A 27,442-nucleotide genomic window follows, 5' to 3' on the forward strand; every position below is an offset into this window, starting at 1 on the left:
CAAAACATCTCTAGCTATCTCAGACTGCCCAGAATACTCTGCCTGCCTTCCAGCTTCTGCTTAAAAGGCACAGCTGTGCTATCTACGAGTTTTATGCAGACTTTTTGAGTACCTAGAGGACATCCCTGTGATGAATCTTATCCTTAGGTGTCCAAGCTCCCAATAGTCAGCAGAGAGTTAGTCAAAACATGCCCTGGAACACAGAGTAGCTGATAGAGTTGATTTAATTGCCTGAAAAGATAAAGTTATTATGTATCAGATACTTGGGCATAAGGTTTTTAAGAGAGCTCTGTAAGCTTCTGACCATCCCAGGAAGATACAGATGTCCTGCAGGTCTGCTGGTATCATTGGGAGCCCTGCACAGAAGTCTTGGCTGCTCAGTCATGTCTTTACTGGCACTGAAGTCCTATGCATGGGTTATGGATTCAAACTCCAGTTCTGCAACTGGAGCACTGATACCCAGTGACACATATAGTTAGGTGGTTTATCATCAATATGTAATGCACACGAAGCATCAAAGTACAACAACGGACACCAGTAAAACATAAGGATATCCAGATGGAAATAAAAATTGCACTGTATTTGTTTCAGAAAGGAAAATAACTAAGTCTATTTCTTAAATAAAAGTTATGCAAATAGAATATTTGAGCATAGCAGATTCATAAAATAATTTTAAAAGTTGTGATGGAAAAAGCTAAATACATTTTTCAAATCCAATTAGATAAAATGAACAATAATTCAAGGCTTGTTGCTCTTAAAATTGTCATTGTACAAAATCAGTTCACACAAAATTATTTTTCTTGTGCTATAATTAAATATTAATACCTTTCTAAAGCTGTTTCAGATGATAAATTAACATAACTGTAATAGTCTGAAATTAATTTTGATTTAGCATAAAAATATGGTAAAATATATTTCTCACATTTTTCACTTTTTAATTTTGGAGCTGCTTGAGTTTATTTATTGTTTTATTAACTGGGACTAATTCCCAGTTTATTTCTCTATGTCCTTATTTGACTTACATTCATCAGTCATAGAGAAGGAACAAGCAAACAATATCACAACTTTCATTTTGCTTCCTAAACATATTTCAGACTGTGTCTAGAGCAATTCTCTTCAACTGCTTCTGATGTCAGCAGGTATAGTAAACCAAAGTACCTTGGTGAATTCTGGATATGGTTTTGAAACACCACAGTTACATTAATGTAAAATCTCGAATATAAACTGTGTATTTGTATGCAAATATAAGCTTTTATATTTTTTCTGAACTACAATTAATACTGCATAGATGTACGTCTGCTGATGAGGCAGTACTCTTTCTTGTTTATGTATCTAATTAACTAAATTAAATGAAAATGTCAAAGTTACACAATTATGCATCTTCAAAGCAACCTAGAAGCCTAGTTCTGCTGACAAAAATGTCTTAATCCACTGTAAAAATGGCCCTTGTGCCTTCCAATCCTTAAGGCACAAACCCCATTTACCTATGGTGATTATGCACCTATTAGAAATTATCTTCCTGTTATTGCAGCCTTTACTTTCTTTCTACCACTGCCTCTGTTCTGCCCTTGTCACTGTACATCAGGCAGCCCAACGGCATGAACAGCACAAGGGTCAGCAACCCTGGTGAAAGCTGCAAGTCCCAGACCTGCTCAGCCCTGAATTACAGTCAAAGACCGGGGGCAGTGGACACGCCTGGTCACTTCGAGCATCACCCTCACACAGACAGTGGGCACCCCTATCACTTCATGCCAGGTGCAGTCTCAGTTTAGGGAGCTGGAAGCCAGCTTCTTTGCAAAAGGAGAGTATGAAAAACAAGCTAAATCAATAGAAAGCCTCCAGTAGAACTGGATACCAGCCTGGAGACAGCAAATAGGTGACTAAATGTCCAATATCTGGTCTCAAATGTTGTGCAGTTGCCTGGCCAACTGCTGGCCTCACACCCTTGATCCTGCCAGAATAAAATTTGTATGGGATTTCACTCTGTCTAGGGTGGATCTGACCCCAAGCCACAAAGCCAGCTCCAAGCACTCTCTTGTAAAGCTGAACTTATGCTTTGTTTATTTTCAAGACATGAAAGCATCCCATGTACAAATCTATATTACACTGGTTCAGTACTGGGCTTTGGTACAAGCCTACCAAGCATATGTAATTTTTATCTCTTCTGCTGCCAGAAGAAATAGAACTACTAAAGTGAATTTTTTATGGGACTGTGACACAGGGGATCCAGACACCAGGCAACATATCAGATATGGTACAAGTATAGAGCACATTTAATTAAGTTTATACAAAGGTCTCAGCAAGACTATGCTGGGCAAAGCACTGTAAGATTGTCAGGATTCATGACCTGAGTGGGGCTGGATCCTCATGAGAACTTTGGTTGATACGAGCAAATTCACATGGGAGAAAAAAAACCAAACATGTAATAAACAGATCTCGTCTAATACTCTGTCCTAAATCACAAAGAACAGCAAACATATGTTCTTGCATACTTTTATCTCAAATACTGCTTTTCAATTTATACTTCCTTCTCTGACATTCTTACCTGAGCATGTGCCTGAAGAATTAGAAGCAATTTAATCATTAGCAATCACTAAACAAAGCAATTCCCTTCACACACACAATCTTTAATAGCACAACAAATCAGGACATAAATATTTAGTACTGTATCTTGTATTTAAGCACAGAAACAATCAAAATATTCTTAATTTTTTGGTTCTAAAGGTAATCTCATAAAAGTTACTATTTCATCAGCATGGACAAAATCTCACAAAGATGATGCTGTGGTCAAGTTTTATTTATAATACAGATTTTTACTGCAGTTAGGACATCTGGACCACAGCTCATCTGCCAAGGATCATATAATCCTCATGTAATCTTAAAACTCAAGATAGAAATCAGTAGGTCCAGTAGACTGCCATGGGGATTATTTTTGACTGTTGAATGAGTCTACTGTAAAATGCAGACATGGCAGGGGAAAGGATCAAGTCAGAACACATTAATTTTTGTTCTACCGACCATTCCATGGCAGCAGTGAATAGGAGCTGGTGCATGTGGATATGTTTGGTAAATGTTAAAGAAAAAGCCTTAACTAGCAGTCTTACAGATTCTCTTTCTGATAACACAGAGGACAAGCATTTGAGCTACATACATAGAAGTAAATAAATAGAAGCTTGTGTTTTCTCTATCCAAACTTGTTTGTTAATAAACAGAATGAACTTTATAGAAGAATTGTCTGAGAACTAATCACCTGAGTTTTAATTATATCCTATTTCAGCTTAATGTCTCCATTAGCGTCAAAGTAACACCCCTTATGCCTCTCCAGTGCTTCAGTGTATACAAGCTTGAATACAAGCTTGCAACTCCAAGAAAATACAGAACAGCATCAAGACAAAGAGCTAAGGTTATACTTTTAAAATGTAAGCCAGTTGTGACTACAGGCAACTATGTCATTGCCTTTTGGCTTACTACCATATTTTAAAACTAGCACTATAAAGGCTGATGAAACATGGCTTACAAGTCTGTAGATGTTTAATTTGCATTCAGTAAAACTTAAGTATGGACCTAAAGAAAAAAATCCTGAGACGTCAGAAATTTTCATTGAATATTGTATCACTTTATTTAGAGTTAGCTGTGGAAGCTGTTTTCATCCCACTTTAAAAAAATTTTGTGACAAACTGCCCTTTCTGACTTGCTCTGCTAACACAGATTTTGATTAGGAAGTCAGGAGGGGCACCTGTTTACAGAGCTGCAGCTGCTCTGTAGCTTTGGGAGAAGCAGTGACACATCTGCATAAAATTAGTTATTATGGAAAACTGTTACTGCTGTCTGTTCTGAAGACCAGAACAGCACAGAGGCAACCAGGTTGACCCGCACTTCTTTAGATAATTAGATCATAGCAATCATAAGCAGATCAATCTGACACAACATGCAAGTCCATTGGAGTTCATGTGTTTTGTTAAATGAGTTAAAGACCAGTCCCAGCTGGCTGGTTGAGGGAACACATTCTCTTGAAATCCCATAATCTCTACCCAAGAATTACTAAGTTTATTTCTAATGAAACTTGTTCCTATTGGCCTGAGATTCAAAACATGTGGTCTTCAAATGCTTATTCTGTATGTCCAAATACTTAGTCCTATACTTATACTAAATCCTACACTTAAGATGTGAATATACTAAACTTAAAATATGAATATGCTAGAAGACTTGTTCTCATTAAAAAAAAAATGAACCCCATACAATTCTTTCATAACTTCAATACCCATGCAAATAAAATCCACATGTGTAACACCAATGCTTGCTTACACATCAAAAACTGTCTATGAAATTCACCTTCATTCTGCAACATGTCCCAACCTCACCCACTATTTTACAAAAAGATTAATTGATGCATTTGTCATATTAGGGACCTGGGTTACTGCAATCAAGAAAGTTGCACAGTCATTAAAAATTCAATATAAAAATACTGTTTATATAAAGCCACACATTTATATATCTACACACACAAAGGCATGGGAAGGCATCATAAAACTTACCATCACCTGCAGAAAGTGAGTCATTTGCACAGATCAGTGCCAAAGTAAACAGCAGATGCCGAAGATCCATACTCCTAACTCTGTAATAACAAAAGACAATAAGCGAGTTTCTTTACAAGCAATTACTAATATGATATGACATTTAAGCTATTGTCTAGTTTTATTGAATTTTTGATTTGATTTAAACCAGAAGTACATTTAGTTTATTGTTTATTACCTCATAAAGTAACACATCATCTTGCCATCTAGAACATATAGTAAAAACTGTATTTACAAGACAAGCAACTTATGTGTCTCTAGTCCATTAAACGCAGAGGGAGGAAAAATCAAGTATTGTCAATTGATAGACTGCATCTACAAATGACTTTAAAACCTCCAAGAATGCAACACTTACAATCCTAGCATAAACCAGCAAGGCTTTACAACTTCCTCAAAAAAGCACACTCCTCGTTTTCCTTAATTCACTTCTGCCACACATGCACACACATCATACAACCCCACCACACAATCCTGTTTTGAGGCTCTACTTTACTCTTGCCATGATTACCAGCATCTGGTAACAATGGTGAAGGGCAGCAGCTGCTCTATGCTGGACTTGCAGATTGTGCAGACTTCTGCACAAGATGGTACCTTGCTTCCAAAAACCTCATGAGGTGTCCATAGGAAATATGGGGAAAACACTCATACCATGGATGTTAACCTGACCATTTACAGCCATGGAGATTACTAGAGACCTCCAAAGCTAAAGCTACCACACACATGCTAAAATGAGCATGGATATTTAAGCAAGTCAGGCAGCATTTTTTTGTTCTGTGGCACCAAACTAGCACTAACACCTCGCTCAGAGAGGCAGCAGAGAGAGAATAGCTCCACTTCCACATCTGACTGTAAATTGGTATCACAGACCGTGATTCTACAGTGGACAGTTTTCATTTAGAGATTTTCTTTCTTTATCTAACAGGAGATTAAATCACAAATGTCCAAACAACCAAGCCAACTAATAAGTAACAATCTTTAAGTAGGTGCTATCAAGTAACAATTTATGCTATCAAATCTGGGTCTCAAAAATTAGTCAATTTTTTAGTAAATTATCAAAGTTTGAATTAGGTTAAAGACCACAAAACACAAGAATGCAGAGTATATAAAGCTATAGTAATGCTGAATTTAAAAGGTAATCCCCTCAATTTTCTTACACTAAATGAACAGAAGGAATCACAGTACAGAAAAAACCCAAAACTACTGCCAACTCCAGATTTCTCATCCATGCTGTTCTGTACAAAACTTGAAAATCAGAAGGTATTTTCTCACATCCTCCTTAAACTGTTCAATTCTCAGGTTTCAGGCTCAATATAAGTGGCATTTACTCAAACTGCTCTAGACTAGCAGAATCTAAGCCAGACCTGCAAAGGGAAGCCAGGAAAAGCTCCCCACCTCACACACATCAGGACAAAGATGCCCAGCAGCACCACCCAGACAAGCTTGGGCATGAACTGCTACACCAAGAGAAAAGCTGTAGGAGCTCTTTGGACTGGCCAGGCACCAGCAGGACTTTTCTCTAGCCAGGCAGACATGGGTCACTCCAAAGGTGGGGACGGAGGGAGGGGTGGAGGGATGGAGGAGGAAAGGAGAAAAAGAGAAGAGGAGGAAAGGAAGAAAAGAGGAAAGGAATAGAGGAATAGAGGAAGAGAGGAAGAGAAAGAGGAAGAGAGAGAGGAAGAGAGAGAGGAAGAGAGAGAGGAAGAGAGAGAGGAAGAGAGAGAGGAAGAGAGAGAGGAAGAGAGAGAGGAAGAGAGAGAGGAAGAGAGAGAGGAAGAGAGAGAGGAAGAGAGAGAGGAAGAGAGAGAGGAAGAGAGAGAGGAAGAGAGGAAGAAAAGTGCTTTAGTGAGGATTTGGGGCAGTGTGGGAGTAAGACAACTTAGGGAGCAGGACAAGGAGAAGTGACAACTGCAGCTGTTGGAATGCACAGACCTGGGACAAAGCTAATAAAGCAAATGACAGGCCAACAGTCCTCCTAACTCTCAAAAGAGGAGCTACACTGCCACAGTACAAGATTCATCCAAGATCAGCTACATTTTCAGGTAGCTCAACTGGTCCCCCTGCTTCATCAGTACTCTTGTTTAAAGGATTCTTATTATCTGTTATAAATAAATCTACTACAAAAATGCGCCTCTGTGTTTGTCAACTCTTCTCTTACACAATGTCTTCCCCATCAGTCTGTTCTCCCCCTCAGCTCTTCCACTTTCTCCCTAAAGTTTTATTTTCTCTTTCACAGTCATGAGAACAATGTCACTTTATTTACAACTCTCCCAGTACCCAGGCATGCTGTGCTGCCTTCCTATTCGCACTTTCCTGTTCTCCCACATCCATCAGCCTCTGTTAATCTTCCAACTACTCTTTTTCCAAGTCTTTCTACTTCTTCCTGCCTAGTAACAGCCACAAGAGAAGGCCAAAGCCTCACAGGAGTCCTCCTGTGAGAACAAACATGATCAGAATCCACCATTCAGAGCACACTGTTTCACTTTGCATAACCACACCAAACAACTCTGGTGGGACCAGTGTTGGTCCCCACGTGCAGCTGTCACAGTATGACTATCCCCTCCATCCCTGTGCACCTGACTGGTGGCCATCTCAGCCTCCTTCCAAGAAGAGTGGTTTGACAGCTGAAGCACTAACCCAGGAGCCTGGAAACACATCACAGAGGTCAACAAACACACTGCACTTCACTAAGGTCTTGTTATTGCAGAGCAAAACAATCCTCTATCCAGTACTGCTGTTCCCTCCTGCAGTGGTAGACTTGTTTACATACCTGCAACATAGTGAACTCCATCAGGAGAATGTTCCAGTTAAAATGAATCCATGAACATTTATTGTAATGAACCTGTTTGCAGACCGGTTTCATCAGGACTACCTAAAGACACAGCCCAGAAGCAGAGCTGGGGTAGCAAAGGCATGGGAATGAGCACTCAGGGTGGAGGGGAGGGCACGGCCACCCTCCAGCAGCAGCTATTACTTGTTTAAGAGCAATCCTACCATTATTGGGAAATTCCCTGCTCAGCCACAGACCTCGACTAAAACAACCAGCTCTCTGAAACAGGGCACTGGATTATTTTGTGTTCCTAAACATCAGAGATGAAAAAATTGCTGCTTCATCCCTTGCCCTTTTGCTAGTAAAACACAATATAGAAACAAACTATGTTTCTTCAGTGCACTCTCACAAATACCAGAATCTCAGCAAGACAAACCACTCTCTTGGCTCTGCCTAAAACCACATGGGATATCCTACTGAGTTATCCATTCAGACAAGTTGTGTCTGTGAAAAATATCCAACTGGTATGCTCTGAATATACCCAATATGAACAGGACTGAGCTCAAAAACAGTAATTGCTCTCATCTGAAAATATTGATGCATGATGCTCCACCCTTTGTGCAAGAGCCTCTGTTAAAGGCCAAGTTGTGCTTTCTCCTTGGAGTTGCAACCCAGAGCCCTTGGGATAGGGCTTGTACTCAAGGCCTCACCCAGGCAAATGGAGCTCTGCATGGAGTGTGAAGCAGCAGGAACGTGACCACTGCACCCAGCACAAACACCATAAGCTTGGCTGGGCTGCAGTTATGATGGCCACTTCTAGCAGTATTTGAGATGAAGTGAGAGCTACACTGCCACGCCTCCAGGTTCATGGGAGAAAATCTGGTGGAAAGCAGAAGCTGCCCCATCACAATACCACTTTTGGTGATACAGAATAAAAATTCTGAGAGAAGGGTCCTCTGAAGTGCCACCTGCATCACCATCAGACAACTTCTGTCCTGCAAAAAGTTCTCAAAGATCTGTTCCATAATGACGCACTGCCCTTCCTCTAAGACAGTCTTGTAAGCTTGCTGTCAATAGGAACAGTATCGTCCAGAGGCTTCTCTGTTAACCTAGCAAGAGACAGCTTCTCTGTAGGCATTAGGACAAAAATGACCTTTTACAATCCAGTAGTATCTACCTCCCAACACCTACCCTATGTGCCTATGAAAGACAAATGGCACTAATAAAGTGCCTCTTACTCAACAGAAAAAAAAAAAAAACCCTTCAAGATTCTGTAACATATTACTGTAAAGAATTATATTCTGTGTCTTACCCAACTCCAGCAGCCTGTGAGAATGAACACAGTTAAAATCAGGAAAAAAAAAAAATCACAGCAGCTGACTGTCCTCAAGCCAGCTGAAACTTGACCACAGAAACATTTGGCTAGAGGTCAGCTCAGGCTAATTACTTCAGTACAGAAAGAGAGCCAGGAGTTATAAAAAGGATAAAAAAAAAATATTGGCCCTTTCCTACAGCAATGTTGGCGTAAGGTCAATCACAAGTGAATTTAAACACAACATCTTCTCCAGTGGGATGTGAACAGAGTCAGTACAAACAGGCGAAACTAAGAAGCTCCCTGAGAAAAGAAACAGTTTAGTCACAGTACACTGAATTGTTTGCATCTACTTTGGTCAGGTAAAAATGTTAACATTCAAAGTAAACCAGGAGGAGACTTGCTTATTAAAAAACTTGTTTGAAGTGAGATCTTGACCTTTACACAGTTTCTGAACTTGAAAGGACCCAAAGGAAGGAGAAGGACAAGGACATTGAACTGCACCTATTATGGCACTTTTGCTTTTGCCACGAGCATTAACTCAGGGTACTCCAAATATGACACTTTCTCCCCAGTAACGTCCTCCAGTTTAGCATTGCTTGCCACAGCAGCATCTCTGCAGCTAGCACAGAACAAAGAGCAGCCTCTCTGCTGCAAACCAAACCACAAAATTACTGAGTGAAGGATTAATCTGAAGAGTTTTCCATACACTGCTGTTTCATCATTCCATTAGATCACAAATAGGCAAGAACACAAGAGTGTGCCATACATGTGAATATACACCAGCAGATCCACCATGAAATAAGAACAAGTGCTGAGAAGGGAACATAACTCCAGGCTCTCCAGGTCTCTCCTGAATCTTCTTTATTGCAACTACCAAATATTGTGTGCATGTACCTGTGCAGATTTTTTCTGGGTGAAAGGCCTTTATTTTTCACAGTGTGAACATTTCTTAAAAGTTATTTCAGGGCATGACCAGTGACACCAAGAGGTAATCTTTCTGCGCTTGCCTAAAAACATTCACATCACTTTGGCTGCGTGCATAGCTGAAATCACTTGGCCTGCATACCTTCATTCCCCTGAGTGCCAACAGGATGGAGTCATGCTGCAACTGAAATTAGTTTTAGCCCTTCCGATCAACACAATCTAAAACTGCAATGGACTTAAAGTCTTCTTTCCTTGCTTGCTGATATTATGGCTTGATTAAGTCATCACCAGCCTTTGGACGAATGCCTGTTTTCACAGAGCCCTTGTCAGGGCTCTACACTCAGCCACAATACGACACAGAGATAACAAATTGTCTCAGCTGATATGAGTAACGCACCATTCACCTATTGTGTACCGTTATCCTGGATATAAAAGGATCAAGGAATGATACCACAGAAGCAGAAGTTATGTACTCCAAATTAAAAAACCAACCAACCAAAAACTTCATAAAGGGCACATTTCACTTAAAAAAAAAAGTCAAAACCTCAACAACAAAAGAAACATAAAGTTGCACTTACTATGCATGTTCTTATGCAGATTTGAGGACTACAAATAAGTACACTATAAATACAAACTAAACCTATGAGACAGAGGCAACTTTATATTATTAATTTGGTCTTTAAGTCAGCTAAATAATTTATAGTGATTTCAAGTGTTAAATGTTAAAATTGCAAATGGAATCTATTTAATCAATTGCTCACTTTGGGTTTAATTTTTTTTTCCTAGACAAACTTTTAATTTTGGAATAGCGAGTATATGAAATTTTAATTTCAACACCCAGTTTATTTTTTTCTCTATTGTGAGACACACCTTTAGTGCTTATAGTTGGCTTCTTTTTCCTATGGATCTATGTGTCTGTTAATTACTCAGATTTAATTTGTTCTTTGATGACTATAACACTTCCTTGATGTGGTTAAGGAGCCTTTCAGTGAATTCGTATTTGGTCATTGCTCTGGGCTTGTACTGAAAGCTCTTTAGAGTCATTCTCCAAAAACTTGGCTAAGAAGTCTAAGGATGGCTGTGGCACATGATGTATCACTTCTTCATGTACAATAAAATGTGTTGTACTTTGACAGGACTAGGTCACAGAAGGAGGATGGACCTAGGTACACAGAATAATGAACTAGGTACACAGAAGGAGCATCTCAGCTCTAAGACTAGTGGATCTCTCTATCAGAAAACAACTCCTAAAAAGAGGATAGCAATTATAGTCTTAAGTTACTGTCTACTAAACAGATAGTAAATTTGAACTTGGAAAAGAGTCAATTGCTCTGTTTGCCTTTCAGCCCCCAAAACAGATCAAAGCAGTGAAACAGATGCATCTCAGATGAAAGCGCAAACATTTAGCTGCATAACATGTGAATTCCTGAGCAGGTACTCAGCTTTACATATAATTGTATCATTAAGGAAGATTCAGGCCTATTTGCAAGAATGGTAAGTTTTTCAGGCTAAGAACACTTTCTCAGCTATAGTACTAATTCTACCAAGGCTTCTCAGTTTGGTTTTTTTTTTAGTTATTATTAGTAATTTAGTTATTATTAGTATTATTAGTATTTATTTAGTTATTATTAGATAGCAGTCATCCAAAGACAAAATTCTGCTCTTTGCTTTGCTATTTGTACAATAAATTGCAAAGAAAAGTGCTAGAATGTCTTTATATAAGCAAATCAATATTCCAGTCTGTTTGAAGAAATATAATGCATCCATTTAATGTCCAATATCATGTCAAGAAAGCAAAGAGAAATATCTAAGTCTGTATCTACTACACCCTAGTAATCTCTACTAAAAAAATATAGTTTTACTCAAAAACCCTTTACCAAGAGAATTATTCACACTTTAGATAAAGATATTAAGTGATATTTCCAGCTCTGTAAAAAAATCCCAAACCACAAAGCAAAAGCTCTTCAGTGCCTTGCCAGCCTTGAAGTTCAAATCTCATCAGGACTACAGCAGTATGGACCCAATCAGCAAAGCAGTAAAACACGTCTGATTTCAAGCAGGCAAGATTGTGTATTTAACATGAGAACATGGCTAAGTAATTCTCCTAGCACTGCGAGAGAATTTAGCACCTCAGAGAAATCAGGAAAAAAATAATGAAGCACAGGAATCACAGTGCAAAGCAACCTGTGTGACACCACTGGGAGTTTAGGCTGGAACATGAGGGAAAACAAACAGGATTATTTTATGCTTGATAACAAATAACCATCTTTTATGTGCTGTTGGATCATCACTACACAGCAGGTTAGTTCCACTGTTCAGTCAGCATAATCTCTGCAAGCTTTCTCCTGTGTGCCAGTATCTGCATTATTACTCAAATTAAAAAACATTAGCTGGTACTTGGGCAAATATAGTCAGTCAGGTTTCAGCACATGTCATAAATAAATCCACATCTGATCTCTTGGAGCTCTTCTATAACATGAAAACCCCGCTGCCTCTGATTTCCTTATACTGCTCTTTCAAGTCTGTAAGGTAGGTTTGAGTTCAAGGTGATTGGAAGAAATTGAGGATGCTTTGTTAAAAAATAATTGGCTATAACCCAATTCTGTTTCACTGGAGATCACCAGGAGTTTCCTAATTTTGGAACAGTTTGGTAATAGCCAGTCATTTTTGCTCAAAGAACAATTTCAGGAAATTAGAGTGAGTAGGCTTTTAATTTTAAATAGTATTTATTTAAAAAAAAATTCTTCTAGGAAAAAAAATCTTCAAGAAGTTGTAAAATTTAAGTTCAAGGCCTGGTATGTATCCTAGACTAATGGAATTACTTAACAGCCCATTACCATGGGACAAATTAATTATATGGTTTAATCGCATGCTAAATTATTAGTGTGCTCCTAATCAGATTAAAGACTACATAACAGAGCCTGTATGGCATTTAGGAAGTCATTAACTTAAATAGCACAGTAAGTGGAAGCTAGTAAATGACAGACAAAGCATTTCTGAGCGCATTTCTGAATGGCCACTCAGGACTCCAAGCACTCACATACTTACTATCAGTTGGTCTGCAGGAAAAGAATAATCTTCCTGACAGAAGGTTTAACAGTAATCACTGCATTTTAATTTAGTATGCAGACTAAAGCCAACTTTAAATTTCAGTTAAACTGATGCAGATTTAACATATGAGAACACCTATTGAATGCAGCTGTTTTTCACAATAGCTGCAAGCAAAATTATCTGTTTAAGAAGTTATGTGCTAATAAGAAACAGTATGATTGGCTTTCCATGTGTCCTCCCTGAGAGACCATACCAGCATTGTTCCCTCCCCATTTGCTGCTGATTTGGCACTTTAAGTCCACACAAACCTGAATATATAAATGGTGAGCACTTACCAAAAAGTAGGTTACTGCATTCAACAACTGCTTAAACTACTTCATATAGATACAGAGAGATTTTGAGCTAGATCCTTAATTGTAAAAATCAGCACAAGGTTGAAAGAAGGACTGAATGAAACAAGCAAGTGGAGAAGATCACTTAGTATTTTTAAATGCAGTGCTGCCAAAACAAGTTTTCATGAGGTAAGAAATAACTTGTGAAGAAAAGCTGATCTCTGTTCGAACCTTTCACAAAATTATTTAAAAGCCTGTTAACTTCTGTTTCCACTTGCACTGGTCAGACCTGGAATACAAAATACCCAACTTTTAAATTTAAAGTATGTTTTGATGAAGCATCTCACGTACAGAGAAAGACTATGCCCGTATTTACCAAAGTGGCTTAAAAACATATAAGCATTTTTAGATACCATCCAAACAGGATCTCTAAAACCTTTATACTGAAACAATCACTTCTGATATGCATTTTTATGATACAGCTGTTGAGGACACCTTTTAGGCCAAGAGCTGTAGGAGGAATGCTGCTAATTTTTAGTTGGAGATTTTTCCAAGGCTAGAGTGTCTAGTATTTCCAAATATAGGGAGACTGACTAGTTTTTTTGCTGACAGAATTTACTGAAAGCCACAAACTGTGTACACGGCTTGATTTTTCATGGCCTTCAAGTAACTTCTTCCAATCCACATTTTGTAACATACCATGGCATTATTTTAGCTGTTTCAGTTATCACAGGTCCTAAAAGAATTCTTCCCAATGAAGCAGCAGAAGTGGCGTCTGGCTTGTGTCCATGTGTTTGCACTCACTTAACACACAGATGTACACAGGCATATTGGTGTTTTGATGAAGCCTGAAGGTGTACCTTCACAAGCACTCAGCTCATTATTTATATTCTCTCTCTCTCTCTCTCTCTCTCTCTCTATATATATATATATATATATATTTATATCCTGAGTATTTATATATGAGAGGGGGAGATTCCATCCTGTGAGACAGATGAGCATGGGTTAGAAGACAAAAGATCTGATGAGCAGGAAGAACAGGAAGGCTCACAGAAAGCCTTTTTTCCTGCGCTGTAGAGGTAGAAGGGTACGTGACATGGGATCTAGAACAGCTTTGAAATGTGGCTGATTATTAAGGAAGGGAAGACAAGTTTGGATTGCTAACTGAGTGATGAAACCAGCCTGCCTTTTAAGGGGAATCATCCAGACAGACATGCCTGGTAATCTCTAGAGTTAATGACCTATTGAACATTTACTGGTTTAGAGAGTTTACCTCCTAGTAAATCTGCATGGACATCTGCAGCTATCATAGTACTACAATGATGGCTTCATCTGCAATGGAGATGAAGGGAAATGCCAGGCTGTAATTAGAAATGTGCATTGGAAACTGACAGAGCTTTGTCCCGATGCCCATCATTTCCCGTAAGAAAACTTTACCAATGAAGAAAGTAAGTGTCTGTAAAATAAGCCACTGAAACAACCATATTAATTTTAAAGGTAATTCAACAGACCTATTTCTGAAGGGATGCCAGATAGTATTTTCCATCAGCAAATCCAGAAGCAGTCTGCAGCAGGAGTCAGTGGCATTATCCATTTAACACACAGAGAAAGGGTCACGCTGGGAAGAGGAACAGCTTGCCTGCATTTACACCTCAGCCTAGCAGCAGAGTAAAGCATGGACTGCTACACCCCCCTTACATACCACAGAATATTACAGTCTTGTAGATACACTGCCAGCCATCTCAACAACACAAAATAAAGCTGTAGTGGATTAAAAAAACTCCAAACCCAAAACCCAACCCAAATCCAACAAACTGACAGTTTGCATTCAGATGGAAAGAATTGCAATTAAGATAAAGAGAAGCTCATCTGAAACACTCAAGAAAAACCATCTTAATAAGTGTATAGCTCTTTAATAAACAATAGGAATGAACTGTGCTCTTTGGCTGTGGTAGTACCAGTGTTGTGGATGTAAGCCTATCATACCACATATACCACTTTTCAAACGTCAGAGACAAAAGCAATCTTAGCTCAGCATTACAACCTTTGATTTTAGACACTACACATAAAGCACATCAACTTTGGACTGATCAACTCAAAATGGGATACTGTGCAACAAACAGGTGCTACAAACAACAGAGCTGCCCAGTGGAAAGCTGGCTGGCTGGCCAAGGGACAGCCTCCACTGATTTTATGACTTCCTTCTCTGCAGGAACTCCATCACAATACCAACTCATTAAGAAAGTGAAACTTTGGAGCACATTCAACTGTTCATTAAAATCGAGTAATGCATTCACATTTCTCCATTGCTGTTATTGTTATTTTACACGGGACCATGGGGAAATAGATATTTACAGATAAAATTCACAAGGTACCAGAGCCTGGGCCTTCACCCACAACTACTCTAAGTTTATCTCAGACAAAAACCTACTCTGTGCTGTCTATTCACAAATATAAATCTCATACCATGGTAGATCTCAGACATATGGTTAAAAAAAAAGGAGCAGGCTAAAGGACAGGACATTGGTGGGAGTTTTGTAAAGCCCTGCTGCAGGCTCTTCTCATCTAGCACATTAGCCAACTCCTCTGAAGTATGACCAGCAGCCTTGCCTCAGTACACATTTTTATATGAAGCAGGGAGCAAATCTGCTTGTACAGATGCCTGTCAGCAAAAGTCTTAGGAACTGACTCTCTCCCTTTAATCAGGGCACCACTAACCACCATCACATCACTCAGCCCTGGGCTCTGAATGGCAGTCTCACCCACACGGCCATGTGGAAAGTGTTAGCATGGAAAGGAAAGAGCAGGACTGTTCCCTTTTGTAGTTCTTGTACTGAAGAAATTTAATATCATAGGAAGCTGTATTTCTGGGGAGACCAATGGCTTTCATCTTAAGAAAACCTTTTAAAAAAAGTAATATAAAAATATATATACATTTTATATATAAAAACACTAATTCTTTTTTTTAAAGAAGTCATTTGCAATGATATCATTTGCTAAAATATGTATGACACCAATCACACCAATCTTGTGACAACAGCCATGTTCACATAAGTGTGATGAGACTGACTGCTCTCAGTTTCAACACAAATTGTACAGCAATATTCAATAAATCACTTCCTCACAGCATATATTTTTCCCGACATTATTAAAACTGTGGAATATCACAGCAGACAGAGTTTTGAATTGCCCTGATGGATAAATCAGTCCTTATTTTTAGTTCATTTGTTGCATACAAGTTTTTCTTCAGTAAACATACTTATTAGCAGACGATTAGATTAATATACTTGAAAGAATAAAAACCAGTCACACATAAATGCAAGAGGTTTAAATTCTCCCCTGGTAACACCATGTCAACATCACATAAAATATGACAAGCACTGTGCAAATAGCAGCATTTCCTAAGGATTGGGATCTTTTGTTCCCTTCTGAAAGTTCAGAAGTATTAGCTTTCATTTACAAACAGGAAACTGAAACACAGCAAGGTTACAGAGGGTGACAGAACCTGAGTGGGTCTGTGGTAGAGCTCAGAAACAACGCCAGACCCTGTGTCCAAGCTGTGTCCTTCCAGTTCTAGGCTGCACGCAGAAGAAACACAAAATGGGCAGTTTAGCTATGGATCAAATCACTCCCTGAGCACAGGAAGCCAAGAAAACAGAGCACAGAAGCAGTTTTCTGTACGGTTGTTTGGCCATGTTTCAGCTATAAAATAACAGAAGTCATTAAAAAACTGTTTTCCAGGTGTGCTGAACTCTGTATGAAAAAGCATGGTAACCACAACAAAGAAGGCTTTGGTTAAGAACATCACTAATGACTAATTTATGCATACTTTACAAGCATTTTAACAAGTAACTTTTCACTATTCTGACCTTGTCATTTTCTTGGTGAAATTCATATAGACAAATATCCCAAGCAGAGATCCATGGTGCAATGAATGAATCTAGAGTTCTACCATCTGGTTTCAGAAACATAAAGAACACAGACACAGGATAGCAAGTTTTACCTACTGTTATTGAAACTGAAGCTAGAAGTATCTATAATTTCTCTTCTATTTAATGACAGTACAACTATGTACACTTAGACAGGAACAGCCAGTTCAAGTCCCATAAAACTGCTACAGTACACAGATAGCAGCTGTAAAGTCTCATGCAGCAATTTAACACCAGATAACTGCTTTTCAGCTTCACACCATGAGCAACCACAGGTTTGAATCCCTTATACAATAGATATTTCTGTGGTGTTCGATTCAAATTTACCTCACTGTATTCTGACTAGGCTTTCAGTAATACATGAAAGAACCAATGAATTAGACATGAATTAAAACCAATATGCACATTCAAATTCAATGACACTTGTAAGTGTCATTTAAACCATGATTTGTTATCTACAATGTTCTGATAGGCATTTTCACATTTCCCTCACTCATAAAATAGAGATTTTTTTTTCTCTATTTGTTTGAAATAGACTGCATTTAAAGTCAGCCAATTATTATCCTAAATAACACTCTGTATGGGAAATGGCTCATTAAAATGCAGTATAATATTTTTTCTCTGACAAGGAAAAATGGCTTTTAACCACTTTTAAGAGTCACCCAGCCTTCTGTCTCAAATGCTGTCTACTAGAGATTGACAGAAAGGCTTGAAGTAATCAATTTAATCAGGACTGAATCTGAAAGCCTTAATTCATATATATCTATTGTTTTGGGTATTAAAATATGACAATTAGATCCAAATCAGAATTTTGTATAATGCATATTATAATTATCACCTTCTGGAGGAATGAATCCTAGGATCTGTGTGGATTATTTTAGGGTATTATGGGATACTATTGATCAATCTGCTCAGCCAACACTGGTAATAAAGTCACTTACAGGTAACATAAAAATTATCACACTACCTCAAATGTCAGCAGGGGATGGACGATGCTTCACACCTCCCTCAGCTCGACTGCAGATCACGACCTTCTCCAGCCATCCCAGCACCTTCATGAAAACAGGAGAAACAGACAAGAGATGAGTTCTGGAACAGCAAAGGTCACTTACGGTGGGAGGGCAACATGACAAAATCCAGACTGGTGTCCTGGTCCTGCTGTCCCTCAGGCAAGGCCACCAGCAGGGGAGTCTGCTTGGCGGCCTGAAACATAGCACCTGGGCTTCTCACTCAAATTGCAGCCATGGCCTGAAATCCCGTGCCACTGAGGGCTGCCAAGCCACAGCACCCCGTGCTAACCTTGACATTAAAATGAACACATATTTAAAAGGCAAAGAGAGGTCAAGGTGACTGATTAACTCATTCTTAATGCACATTCCTGGTGAAAATCAGCTGCCCTGGAAGTATTCTCTGGACCACCAAGAGGATGAGTAGTATCTCACTACCACTACAAAAACAACAACAACAACTACTACTACTACTACCACTTTAGACAATCAATTACAGCACAGTAACTTATAAACTGGTGAAATGAAGAAAATAACATTTCATTCTCCTCTAAAATGTCTAAATCTCAGGAAGATGGCATGCTGATAAAAAAAGTAGCATATTATGTTCTGAATTCCTAAGCACATTTTCACTGCCATGATATTTTGGCACAGCAGCAGCATCCAAAAGAGTTCTGAACTAGTAGCATTTCTATGTTAAAGAAAAATAACATAAATTCAACATGGAAAGCTACTTCTTTCCAAGAATTCAAGTGAGCTTTTGAAAGCATTTTAAAAAGTCAGATATTGGTGCTCACATTATTTGAATAATTCACAATAATCTGGGTAATAATAAGTGGGTGGGACTATAAAAAGACAACCAGATTTCACAGTATCAAGCTCTTTAAAACACAGGGGGGGGGGGGGATCAGTCTGCAAAACCCCACACATAACATCTAAAGAACAACAGTGTACATGCAAACTGAATGCCTAGGATCACACTGCCTGAACAAGAAAAAAGTAACATTTTAAAAGAGACTTTTCCTTTACTGAGTTAGCACTAGCTGAACAAAGAACAGCAAGAATATTTTTGTACCCTCAGAACTTTCTTTCTGTTATATGTATAATTTTAATGTACAGAGAGACCACTAAACAAAGGAAAGCAAAATGTGCTTGTGAGTGAAAGTTTCACCAATATTTCTCCAGAATCTTTCTATAATGCAATGTCTAAAAGGCTGTCACCTCTGTATTTATATTAAAAAAACCCAAACCAATACCCTCCCCAACTGCCAAATAAGAAAATCCTCCAACATAGAGAAAAATTAAACTGACATTTGAAATAAACAGAAAGCCCTTTCCATGCAGAAGCATGATTAATATGTAGTATTACTATAAACAAAAGCATCCTATGTGTGGTTATCCAAAGTAAAACCTGTAAGAAGAGTTCCCGCCTGGTTCACATCATGAAACAAGTGGATTAGACAAGTCCCTACATTATTAGTCTTTACATTAGTCTACCCCATAATATGCTCAGCCAAATTCTATTATCACACTTTTTAGAAAGTGCCTGGTCACATTTCAGCAGGCTGAGAATATAACTGATTGTGTCCCCCATTCATCTGTAATTCTACAAGAAGTCTTGTGTTAATTTAATTTCTGACTTTTGAAAGAGCTCTGAATTTCAGACAGAATAACTGAGCAGTGAGCCACAACTCTCCTTTCCAAAAATAAAAGGAAAGCTTAGTGTGGAACAAAGTTAAAACGTCTAAGCCAGCTATTGACTGAAGTGAGCTACTAAGGACTACTGACAAATTCCTTTTTCAAAACACTTGTTATGGCACTAACAAGGGGAAATGACCTTTGTATGACAAAGTCAGACTCCTATTACAATAGGACAGAAAAAGTTATTCCATTAGTCCTTCCAAAATATTTTGAAATCCTGCTCAGCAGCAGAAAAGATCTCTCTGCTACTTTATGGGCAACAAAGGGAAATGTCCTAACTTCTGATTACCTGATTGTACTCAGAACATTTTGTTTCACTCTTGGCAGCTGCGTGCTCCAACCCTTGCCGTTTTCTGCTTGTGCAACAGCCACCCGGGGTGGTTTTGACAGCTACATCTGGCTCACAGATACCAACACAATAGTTAAAGGCCATAAATCTTGCTTGACACCTAAGGGCTGTGAGTCTTGTTCAACAGCTGAGGGCTAGTTGAGCATGCGCCAAATGAAATACGGCTACTGTGCAAATATGACCATAAGTCAATCATCTTACTCCATAAACAGTGGACAGCCTGAGGCTTGTTCAGCTCTCCTGTGCAGAAGGGGCTGTGTGCCAGGAACTCCCCTTCAGCATCAACACCTCTCCACATTAATCCTTGGGGCTGAGAGACTCCTTGCCTTAGATTCTCAGTAAATGATTAGTAACATGCTAAACTTTGACATCTTACCCAAGTGACATAAAATATTGATTGTGCAATTACAATCTTTTAGCCATAAAGTGTTGACCAAGTCTGGGACTAAGTCTGGATCCAGCCACAATTAAACTCCCATCAGAAATTTAGAACACAGGGGAGTCCTTTGAATATTGGGACTCATCATGATTGTCTCCTGGACAGTTTTGTCTGACCCCATCCTCTGTATGGATGTAAACAATCAAGTATACCTTGCCACCGAATACTGTTAATCTGCTGACGCATTTACCACCAAACTTTGTTAAATATCTGTTTTACCTCAATAAAGATATTGCTACTTCTCTCTTGAAGGTGAAGTGCGTCACTCTATCTGTGGCAGCAGCAAGGGGAGATAGCACAAAAAATGCTGGCAGCAACAGTTTAGAACAGACATATAAAATCAGCTATATTTGCACTTGGCTGTGACAGTTCATTATGTATGAAAAACAGGCATTACTGTACATAAGGTAATAAGCTATATGTTAAAATGATTAGCAGTCTCCCTTTAAAATGATTCTTGGAAAAATGCAGCTTTGCAAAAGGGTAACACAGATTCACGTGAATAAGTGACACAGCTGAAGCTCTTTTTTTTTTTCAGAGACACACATTTTGCCAGAAGCACATTTGATTACTGTAATCCACAAAGCAAACAAAAGGATTACAGCACTGAGTTGATAGGGCCCATCCAAACTAGTTTGTTTCACAAAATAAGAAACAGACCCAGATGCATCAGTGCCTTGATTGGGATGTGAGGACCTTTGCCCGTTATTATCTTCTCATTATGTCCTAAGCTAACCTACCAGAAAATGACAAGATGAAATGGACTCAAATGTGCCAAAAGTTCTTTTGGTCTACAAAAAAGCATCTAAGGAAAGGTCCAGTGCTGAAAAAAAACCCTGGAAACGCTTTTGAACCTCTCCCATGTAAAATCTTAATGATGAAGTACAAACTAGTGAAATGTACTGAAAACTGGCTGAAATGCCCTGCTCAAAGGATTTCAATCAATGGCAGAAAGTCCAGCTGAGGCACAACCACTAAAGAAGCAGCCCAAGAGGAATTGCTGCTTAAATCTTCATTAATGACCTTTTTCACTGAAGAGGAGACAAAACAGTAGAAGAGATTGCTTAGAGGTTGTGGAGTCTGGGGGTACTCAAAAGTCCAATGGACTCAAAGCACAACTGCATTAATGCAATCTTGCTCTGAGCACAATGGTTGGACTAAATGATATCCAGGCATCCTTTCCAACCTCAGTAATTCCATGATTCCACAATTCTATGTATTTAAGGATTATCTAACTGAAAAGTTGCAGGGAGCTGACAAAAAAAGAGGAGGGTATAAATTACATGCTTTGGAAGAAAGATTGCAAAAAAACCTTGTGATTGTATGCAACATCAAAAAGGAGCGGACTATTTCCAAGTAGACACATGATACAGATTCACAAGTCTTACAAGATTGTCCAGGAGTTCCTGCTTTTCCATTAAGCTGGGCTACCAACAGATGTGTCAGAGGACTCCTGGCACCTGTGAAATCTGGCACCTATTTCCAGAGCATTTCTGCTTTTGAGATTTGATCTAAGGAATCCTAATTGTCTCTTTATTCTGTTTTTCTTGTATTTTATTTCCTTCCGTTTACAGTTAAACCACTACTCTACATCTTAACTCAAAGGAAAACAAAACAATTTGTCTGAGATGTATTCTAATTTTATCTGAAAAGCACTTTATTTCCCTAGATTGCATCAACTGTTATGTATGACACTTGCTGAGAGTCTTGAACTATTTCCTAAACCTTTTGAAAGTATTTATCTCAAACAGAAGGAAAAATGGACTCTTCACATGCACTTTTGAGTCATTCCAACCATTTTATTCCAAGTTGAACACGAGTCAGCAGTGCCCTGGCAGCCAGGAGGGCCGTGTCCTGGGGGCATCAGGCACAGCCTCAACAGCCGGGCAAGGGAGGGGATTGTCCTGCTCTGCTCTGCACTGGGGCAGCCTCACCTCGAGTGCTGGGGGCAGTTTTGGGTGCCACAGTATAAAAATGACATCAGATTGTTTAAGTGTGTCCAGACAAGGGTGACCCAGATGGTGAAACCCCTTCAGGCCAAGATTTATGAGGACCAGTTGAGGTCAATTGGCTTGCTCAGCTTGGAGAAGAGAAGGCTGAAAGTGTACCTTACCTGGCAGCAAGGTACACTTTCCTCCTGGAGGGCAGAGAAGGGGAGGTGCTGATCTCTCCGTGGTGACCAGTCCCAGGACACAAGGAAATGGAGTGACACTACACTGGGGAAGTTCAGGTTTGACATTAGGAAAAGGGTCGTTACTGAGAACATAGTTGGTTTCTCCAACAGGCTCCCCTGGTCATGGCACCAAATATATCAGGGGTCCAAGGACTGTCTGGACAATAGTCTTGGTTATATGGTTTAGTTCTATATGGTCCTGAGAGGGGCAGAGTTGGACTAATGATCCTTACAGGTCCCTTAAAACTTGGGATATTCTGTGTTCTTTCTTAGGTTCAAACTTCTCACCTTCAAACTTGTAATGGGATTTCACATTCTCAGCTGAAATAATGTTCTGCAACTGTGAACTCACTCCTTACATTCTCTCATCAACTTTCTCCTCTGCACAGAATTCCCTAAATTCCTTCAAGGAAACACTAAGAAAACACATCAGAACCTTCCATCATCATTCCCTTTTTCTTCTATTCAGATAGCAAAAACTTTGAATCTGTTTAACCTTTACACTTGTCTCACCAATCTACTCTAGACAAGGGATCACATTCTAGTTCCAAATCATAGTCTTTTTTCCCCCCCCTCTCAATCTATTCATATCTTTAGGAGTCTAACAATAAATCTTGCCCTACATGCTTTAAATACTTCACTGAACCACATTTCTGTCTTTACAGACTTGGCAATCTTTCCCTCTTTGACATAACAATAACCGGAACATTTTCTTAGCAGCACTAAGCTGAGTAATAACTGATTCTTTTTTGGCACTCAGGGTAGAATGAAAGATGAATTTATGTTTTCCATTGCATTATGGTTACAAGTGTATATGTGGACAGGACAGCTCAGGAGGTCTAAGCTGCGGTGCAAGTCCAAATACAGGAATTAATACACCTCCCTGGCCTTTTAAAAGAAACCACCAGTACTGTAAAGGATGCAAACAGAAATCCAAGCAATTTCACTTGGCAAACAAGATAGCTCTTGTGGTATCCAGAAATTCAGACTGCCTGTCTTAAGTGAAATATCTCATATTCCCAGCTACAGCTAATTATCTTCTTGTGCTGGAGGAATGTTATGAAGAATAGTTTAGTCAATGTTTATAGAAAGTATTTTGAGATCTGGGCAGCTGGAAATCCAGAACTCCATTAGCTGAAACTGTTGCTGATATATCAGTAACTTAAAAGAAAAAGTCTTTTGATAAATTAACAGGAAAATGCCAAGGAAAAGATTAGAAAAAAGATCTATTACTGGATTATTGTAGACACTTATGTCCACACTTGAAAGACTAACCAACTTCAAAAGAGCATGGACATAAAAATATTGCTTGAAGTCTAGAGCACCTTTTTATAATCAAGGTAATAGCCATTCATTGAGAAAAATACATAATGGGTTACTGTACTTGATCATAATCCATATGTGGCAGAAAAAATAAGCACTAGATTGCTCTTTAATGAAATATAAGTGATACTGAGGAATCAAAAATAGAAATAAGTAACAAAAAATCTTTTACAAGGCTGAAGCAAAATGGAAGCTTGAATTTACTAGAAATTGAATTATATTAATTTTAAAAATCTCCATCACTTCAATTTGCTTTTCAAGTAAACAAATTACTGGGTACAAGTAACTGGTGACCTGTGTAATGGAAACTGAGAAAATCAGGCAGTGCAACACTGTCAGACATTATCTGGTCCAATCTCATTCTTCACAGCCATATCACTTAATGCAATTAATGCAATTCAATTAATCTCGTTTTTGATTAAACTTTTCTCAGTAGGCACATAAAATGTCAGTTGACATGGAAAAACAAATCTATTAATACTAACTAAAGCAAGAATAAAAACTATGGTTCACGGAACTAAGACTGTAAAAAGGGAGAAGAAAAAAATACAGAATTTTTGAACAGCATATTCAGAAAAACACCCGATAAATGTATGTTGCCAAAATTGTCACTGCTCTAAGAAAAGACATAGTGTATAGAATAACTTGGCAAACTGTTAATACAGAAACATACAAACAGTATTTATTGGATCAAAAAACCTCATGACTAACCAGCACAGTGGGTAAACATTTTATGCTTTTAAGTACAGGGTTTATAATTCTGAGATATCAATGTTATGTTAGGCTTACTGGTGCCTTAGTATGTAACTCAGGCAAAGATGAAACTTCCATGGCTCCCATTTTCCCTCTACTTTTTGAAATGGTGCAACCTTAGCACATCGCTCTTGAGAACAAAGGAGGGAGATTTAGGGGATAGCAGCAAATTTACCTTATCTCCATCACTGCTACGTTTGAGTTTAGTTTGGCCGTTAAATCTTACAGCTGCTACATTAAGTATTCCTAATGTTTAACTGACTGGCTTTACGCGTTCTACAAATTGGTCACATTCAAACAAAGCGTTACCTGTGAGCAGTTACTTTCTTCAACCTTCTCTTCACTCAAGACCAAATACAAAAGTCCACTTTCTCGTCATATCCCAAAACAGCTACTCCATTTCCTGCCTCACTATCACTTCTTTTTCCTCAAAAAAGCTAACATTTGCCATTTCAGCTTAACAGGGTTCAGATTTCATGAAAAATTTAACTCTTCATGAGTTACTGAGCATTTTGAGTTTCACTCAAAATTATGTAGCATAATGGGCTGATCTTTCTATACTTCTGAAGTATGTTTGCAGCTTTTCAGTCCTGAACTGCACTTCCTCAGAGCTTCTGCAGTCAGGGGAATCTGGACATCACTTGGCTACGCAGGGCAATGCCTAAAACCTACACTACTGAGCATACAGCTCCAAAGTCTGCGCGACTGGTGCTATCAAGGAGTTCCTGTGAAGAGAGTAAGCACTAAAGAAAGGGGTGTACAGAAGTTTGCTGAGAAAAAAGGTGATGAAGTCAGCCAGGAGTGAAAAGTGTGGCTTGGAAGTGCACAGGCATGTAGGGCTGAAGGGCTAAAATGCAGCCCTTCCATCTACTCTAGATGCCCTGCCAGGGGCTGAGTTAGGAATCCAGGCCTCACCAGATGTTCCTGCAATATGCTGAGACACTTGTGGCCTCAAATACTGCTGGAATATGAGTGAATGTACCAATCATGTTCAAAATAAATATTTTGTTATTATAAAATACTGGTCTTAATTTTGTTCATCAACAATCACCACTGAGGTATCATGTAACAGGCAAAAGAGCCACTAAGATTTACATCTTAGTTGTGGCTTTTCTATTGCCCTCTGTTGCAAGCTACATATGTACTTTATGTATTTTCATATTCTAAATATATTTTTATTGTGGTAATCCTCCACAATTTTGGAAAAAACATACTCTTAGTGCTAGAGAGATGTCTGTTTAACAAAGCCACAGGAGCCATATATGCTATGGCTTTTAATAGCTGTGTTCCAAACTAAAAATTGCTGAAGAAACATCTTTGTTGGTTTTAGTTTTCTCTTTCTTCAAACTTTCAAAATTTCTAATTTCTAAAATCTAAATCTGAAGGAAGACTCTACAACAAAGAAGCTAATAGATCAGGAAAAAAAATAAATCTTTTAAAGGTCTCAAGCAAGATACTCAATATTTTTTTTCAGAGCCCAACATTTCTTCTAGGGAGATCTCCAATCCAGTTCCTTAACTCAATGAAGATTATACATGGCATTACTGGCCTGTATCACCCACGGAAAGAGAGACCCAGAAGACACATTTTATGCCTCAATTTCTGAAGCCTATACAACAAGAACACTTTAGAGTAGATTTTGTATTTTTCTTCTGTTCTATTTTAAATATTCTATTATTCTTTTATTAGATGAATAGAAGAAGGAACACAGCTCCAGAATTCCTCCTTAGAAGTCAATCACAATGAGGCAGTTGGGAAATCTGAGCATTTAATTCATACCCTTCCATTCTTTCCTAAGACTGCCTGGGCTTGCATGTATGTTTACATTTAAATTAAAGGATTTATGCATACAATACAAATTTCCGTTTCATGTTGCAAGTCCTTGTCATAGCCATAATTTATTTTGTCTTAAATTCTGCTTCTGATTTTCATGTACATTTGCATCCACACTGCCTCTTTAGCTTGAAGTCTTTTTGATACATCTCAGGAAAAGAGCAAGACAATGTGTTATCCAGCCGATGAAAAATTGAGCTCAGCTAAAAGACCATTGGTATCAAAAATTAAGGTTTCTTTACCTCTGGCTAACTATGGAACAGAAAGTATCTCTAGCAGGAGTTTTTGGGGGGATGGGGTCAGAATTTACATAGGAATGGAATGGAGAATTCCTCCAGAGTCTGTTTTACCTGAGGTCTCAAGTGAGAACACATATCTTGTGCAATTCAAATCTCCAGCCAAGTACTTCTCCATTGATTTAGGCTTGTTTTTCCTTCTAAAAATATTAAATCAACAATCTTAAATCAGACTCAGGAATTCAAAGAGGCCTATTTTCAGGGGTTGGCAGGAACAACACTGATGGCAGGACTCAGCTTCCAGCCTGCAGCCAATATAAGACTGAATTAGGAATATAAATTTACTTATGCATTTACATACCTATACTTATTTCATATAGGTATTTATTGCCAACTCTGTCATGTTTGTTTATACAGTCCACAACAGAAATACAGAATAATTGCAAAAGAAAATCAAGTAAACTCATTTAACACTTTCAATTAAAAGAAATAGAGAGGGCTTCCTCTTCCAATTTCAGTATGCAGACATCATAAAGCTTCACTGAAGATTCCTATATGCCTGATCAGATAATCTCTAATAGCTTCCTTATGACACAATTATACCTTGATGGTAAGTGATGTCATTAAAAACAAAGGGATTTGCAGTTTTCTTGCATTTCTAAGGTATGTTTACTAATGTGTTTGTAAATTTAATTCCTTCAGTGTAGAAGTGACTTGCAAGTTATCAAGGACTCCC

At 38.5% G+C, this 27,442-nt stretch overlaps 1 protein-coding gene across 3 annotated transcripts in view; it reads right to left on the reverse strand.

The window, feature by feature from the left end:
• GHR (growth hormone receptor) overlaps positions 1-27,442 on the reverse strand; it is a 118,620-nt gene that overhangs the window by 59,255 nt on the left and 31,923 nt on the right. For 2 of the 3 annotated variants that reach the window (XM_054002906.1, XM_054002907.1), the window contains 3 exons: positions 17,860-17,944; positions 16,833-16,918; positions 4,536-4,615 (listed from right to left, as the gene is read on the reverse strand). In XM_054002906.1, coding sequence (XP_053858881.1) covers positions 4,536-4,615; positions 16,833-16,858 — 106 coding nt within the window. In that variant the 5' untranslated portion in view covers positions 16,859-16,918; positions 17,860-17,944. The remainder of the gene's footprint in view (positions 1-4,535; positions 4,616-16,832; positions 16,919-17,859; positions 17,945-27,442) is intronic. The other variant, XM_054002908.1, reaches the window with a different exon arrangement.

This window comes from Vidua macroura, chromosome Z (genome assembly GCF_024509145.1).
Source record: "Vidua macroura isolate BioBank_ID:100142 chromosome Z, ASM2450914v1, whole genome shotgun sequence".
NCBI classification, from domain to species: Eukaryota; Metazoa; Chordata; class Aves; order Passeriformes; family Viduidae; genus Vidua; species Vidua macroura.